At 34.9% G+C, this 5,530-nt stretch overlaps 1 protein-coding gene across 1 annotated transcript in view; it reads right to left on the reverse strand.

The window, feature by feature from the left end:
• CSNK1G3 (casein kinase 1 gamma 3) overlaps nucleotides 1-5,530 on the reverse strand; it is a 108,511-nt gene that overhangs the window by 61,116 nt on the left and 41,865 nt on the right. Inside the window, exon 4 of the mRNA XM_045285052.1 lies at nucleotides 2,291-2,439. Within this exon, the coding sequence (XP_045140987.1) occupies nucleotides 2,291-2,439 (149 nt within the window). The remainder of the gene's footprint in view (nucleotides 1-2,290; nucleotides 2,440-5,530) is intronic.

Below are 5,530 nucleotides of genomic sequence, written 5' to 3' on the forward strand. Positions count from 1 at the left end.
GAGGATAAGTTTATATTTAGATTTCAAATAGCATTAAAAAAATGACAGAAGAAAGACAATTTTCACAATGAAAACCACTTAAACAAGAAAATCCATCTGAAATTATTTAATTCTTTCAAAGTATCAATATCACTATATAGTTCCTCAAACACATATCCAATTACGATTAAACGTCTGTACTTCTAATAGTATCAGCAGTGATAGAGGATTATCTGTTCCCATAAATGTTTGCAGCCTCAGAAAACCTATAAACAGTCACAATGAATCAGAATCAACTCAATAGTAGTGAATTTTTACTAGTACGGTCACTGAAAAGTATTTGAATTTCATAAATCGAGTAAACTTGATTCAATTAATAATTCTGATTGTAAAGGTTTACTGACACAAATTCTTTAACCTGAAAATATAAACACACATTTATAATGTTACATTGTATACTTATTAGTTCAATAACCAAGCAACTTTGACAATTATATTGGAATGCTTTAAGAGTCTAAATTATTTAATAAAAATACTTAAATCAATTTTCAGTATTTTTTTATAATTTCTTTATTTTTTCTTTATTACAGAGCTTATAACTATTCATTTTGGAATTTGTCACTAATAGGAATTAAATACATTTTTATAAACTATTTTACAAGTTCTCAAATAATGCTTGAGGTAAAAATTTTCAAAAAATAAAACATTATAGATGAAATAATTTAATAAAATCAAGATTAACAATGCACTATACATATAAAAGTCACAATGGCCATTTTAGCATCTTTAATAACAAATTAGGGATCTTTTAGTACATTGTCTCTGATGACTTACACTTTCCAATTACCAATATGAGTATTTTTGAATTCATGAAATATTCCTTTAGAACAATTTTTAATCCTGCATATCATTTTATGACTATACATAACCTATGCAAACTAACCTTGTTACTTTTATGGGTTTTTCTTCCTAGTTTTAATTGAAAACATGCAGGAGCAGAAATCTGAAAATTTCTAAAGGACATGGAAGTACAGAAGTGGAATTGACAAGTCAAAGGATATACTATTTTTAAGAAACTTCTGTGGCATAATCCTACTGGACTTAATTTAAAGCTGATTTAAACCCACTCTGTTTTGTTTTTTCATAAACTATAAATCTTAGTAATTTACTAAGACTTATTAGTTTATTTCTCCTTTTTTAAGTTACTACGATCTACAGTGAAGATTAAAAATGCATGTTTCTGAGACATTTCTTTCAAAGTAATCTACATTAAAAAGGTGCTAGAAGCTGTTTTCACAGTCAGAAACCTGATCCTATAGAAACAGTAAGTCTTGCATATAAGTAAAATCATCTTAACTGAGCTATTTTAACTTGTCTGCATAGCACAAGACAACATATGAAAAGCAAAGGACCTTTAGTAGCCTCAATACTCTAATGTCACGAAAATAAGAATGTAAAGGAGTCCAAAAGTATTGGTACAAGACCATAGAAACCCCGACTAAACCAAAACATCCAAACATGCAGTTGTTTCTTAACATAGCCTATCTCTCAAAACATTCTCTGCAGATGTCAATGCTCTTCGATTTATACCACGTTAAAAGGGCAGGTTTGGCAACCTCAAGGAATTCAAATTATGTCCCCTTTAAACATTCCTTTAGGGATCATTAAGAAGTCTGGAAGGAAAAGATCGGCGATATAGGGTATATGGGATGAGGATATCCAGTAAATTCTAACTGGAGACCTCTTACTACCCTGTAAGAATGAGTAAGTGTATTATAGCAATGGAAGAACAAAATTTTAGGTGACATTTTCCTGACCTTTTTCTCCACAATGCCATTTTCTTAAAACATCTTAACAATAAGTCCCCATTATCATCCTGACAACTTTGAGAAAATCAATCAAGATAACTCTAGAATTCCAACAAATAGTGGCCCAAATCTTCTGATCTGACCTCTCTCTCTTGAATTTGACTGACCACGCAGACCCCTCAGAAGCCACTGTACTGACTGGCCTTTCTTATGAAGGCATCCTGATGAGACTAAGAGCACTATACTACAGATAACTTGTTTTCAGACATCCACTGATTGCAGGGACATATGCAAGCATCATTTCACCTGGAAGGTATACGCATAGGGACTATGGTAGACTGCGCAGATGAGCCACCTTCTACAACAAAGACGCCCAGATAAAACTGATACGGAATGTATGGACTGAACCCTCAGTGGCAATACTTTTTGACTAACCCGCATATCAGTGCATGACCAAACCACCCAGTTATTCAAACAATGCCAAAGCATTCTGCTTTACTTACCAGTTGTATAGCTATCATCAGAACTGTCTTGAGGGAAAATGTCCTGTCACACAAATCAAATAAGTCTTCCAAACTAGGTCCCAGCAGTTCGAGCACCATGGCATTGTATTTACCACAAGGGCCAAAATAGTAAACTTGAGGTATACCATCTAAGAGAAAAGAAAAGGTCATAAAATAATTTTATCAACTTAAATACCAAACTTTCCTTCCCAGGAAAATAGTTTTAAGACTATAGTTTTTAAACAACAGTAGGATTATTGTTTCCTTAAAAATAATAAACTTGTAACGAAACCTCCCTCCTTACATCTTACTCCTGATGTTCACATTGCACTCTGAGTACATGAATATCACAGCACTTACTGAATTACATTATACCAGTGTTTCATTGCTTGTCTTACCACTTTACTATAGAAATCAACTCGGTTTTTTAAGCACTGTATTTCCATGGCCTAGAGAAATGCCTAGTATAGAAGACACTGTTTCATTGAAGAAGGAATCATTAATATCTTTAGCCTTGTGTCCAACCATTGAATGTAGGCAAAAAAAATGGAATTTTGCCCTCCAAATTAGGATAATGTTATATGGCAAAGGTGGTATAATTAAGGCCCTATCAGTTGATGTGTATACCTTAAACTGAAAGAATTTAAGAAAAAATTCAAACCTCAACTTGGTATACTGAAACTATTGAATGATACTGGAAACATCAAAAGAAGAAGGAAATAACACACAGTGTCGCTGTTCAAAAGGAACTAGTTGGCATTCAACCATTTCAAGAGGTAGCAATATGAACAAGATCCATTTTTACTAAAGGAGAACATTTCAGCTGCACTGAAAGCATTAACCAAAAACAAGGCTCCAAGAATTGATGGAATACCAAATGAAATGTTTCAACAGCTGATGAAGCACTGGAAACACTCACACATCTATGCCAGGCAATTTGGAAGACAGCTACTTGGCCAACTGACTGGAAAAGATGCATATTTGTACTCATTTCAAAGAAAGGTGACCCAATAAAATGCTAAAATTTTAGAACAATTATCACTGATATCACATGCAAGTAAAATTTTTGCTGACAACCATGTGAAAAGGGTTGCAGTAGTACATTTACAGGGAGCGGCCACATGTTCAGGCCTGATTCAGAAGAGGACATGGACCAAAAGCTATCATTGCTAGTGTCAAAAGGATCTTGCCTCAAAGCAGAGAATACCAAAAAGATGTTTTGTTGTGTTTTATTGACAATGTCAGGGCATATGACTGTGGATCATAGCCAACTGTATTCCCTTAAGAAGAATGGGAATACTAGAATACTTAATTGTACTCATGAAGAACCTATACATGGATCAAGAGGCAGTTATGTGAGCAGAACAAAGGAATACTGCCTGGTTTAAAATCAGCTGAGCAAATAACCAGAGAAGACGGATTACATGAAGAAGAATGTGGTATCAGGAATGGAAGAAGGCTTATAACAAATTGTGATATGCAGATGACAAAACCATGCTTGCTAAAAGGGAAGACAACTCGAAGCATTTGTTGATGAAGGATTGCAGCCTTCACTATGGATTACACTCAATATAAGACCAAAATCCTCACGACTGGAACAACTGGCGGGGGCTGTGATGGTGGTTAGGGGCCATCTAGTTAGTTCTGACCCATCAAGAACCTATGTACAACAGAATGAAACACCACCCGGTCCAGTTGTTCATATGCTTGAGCTCACTGTTGTAGGAAGTACTGTGTCAATCCATTTCCTGAATGCCTTCCTCCTTCTTGCTGCTCCTCCACTTTACCATACATGATGTCCTTCTCCAGTAAGTGGTCTCTCCTGACATGCCCAAAATATGTAAGACAAAGTCTCGCCATCCTTGCCTCCAAGAAGTCTCTAGTTATACTATCCAAGAGAGATCAGTTTGGCCTTTTAGCACCTCATAGTATTTTCAATATTCTTTTCCAGCACCCAATTAAAATGCATCGATTTTTCTTCTGCCTTCTCTATATTTAATGTCCAACTTTCATATCCATGAAGCAACTGAAAATGACCTGGTTTTTGTCAAATGTACTTTAGCCCTCAAAGTAACATCCTTGCTTTTCAATACTTTAAAGAGGTCGTGTGCAGCATATTTCCCCAATGCAACTTTTCTGTTGATCTCTTGAATGCTGTTTCCATGAGCATTGAATGTGAATCCAAGTAAGATAAAATCCTTGACAACATCAACCTTTGCTCCATTTATTATGATATTACATACTGGTCAGGTGTGAAGATTTTGATCCACTTTATATGGAGTACGAATCTGAAATCAATGTGCATGGAGCAATTCACTGGGTAAATCTGCTGCATCAAAAGCAAGGATGTTACTAAGAGGACTAAGATATGTCTGACCCAAGCCATGATATTTTTGATTCATGTGGAAATTGGACAGACTGAAGAAGTGGTGCTGGCAAAGAATACCATTTGACTGCTAAAAGAATAAACAGATGTGTCTTGAGAGAAGTACAGCCATATGTGAAGAGAGTCAAATATGCTTGAGAATTATAATGCTTTAGTCCTATCGGCATGAGGAAGTGAATTCTATCAAGAACTAGTAAGCTTAAAAGAAGTCTCTGAGCTTCAGACACGATCATCGTCCTGGCGTCCCACCTCTAGTTCAGTATGAGGCCCTCTGCAGAGAAATCCAGCTAAGCGGTGCCTGGATTCCTGCTCCAAGAAAACTGAGAGATAATGAAGGCTCCTGTTTTAAGCCACTAGTTAATGATACTTCATTTAAAAGCCATAGAAAACTAATACAACTACAAAATCTGAATCTAAATTAAAAAATCCGAATGCCCAAAACTATTTTAATTTTGTAACTATGAGATTTCTAGTAAACAAAGAGCTAATAGGTGACCAATTTATCTTAAAACTGCAATTATGTATTGATTCATGAGAAAAGGAACTTCTTCCACCTTATTTTTCTCACTTTTACTTCCCAGTGTGTGGTTATTGTTTTTGCAATTTTTATAGAAAAAAATATTTCTAAAATATAACACACATTTACCGTTATTTGTTTTTTTAATAACTAATCTTTAACTGCCTGGCATTTCCTTTCTTTTTTTAATAATTTTATTGGGGGCTCGTACAACTCATCACAATCCATACATACATCCATTGTGTGTGTCAAGCACATTTGTACATTTGTTGCCATCATCATTCTCAAAACATTTGCTTTCTACTTGAGCCATTGGTATCAGCTCCTCATTTTTCCC

This window comes from Echinops telfairi, unplaced genomic scaffold, assembly GCF_000313985.2.
Source record: "Echinops telfairi isolate 266 unplaced genomic scaffold, ASM31398v2 ScPeMD7_7469;HRSCAF=8507_1, whole genome shotgun sequence".
Taxonomy (NCBI): Eukaryota; Metazoa; Chordata; class Mammalia; order Afrosoricida; family Tenrecidae; genus Echinops; species Echinops telfairi.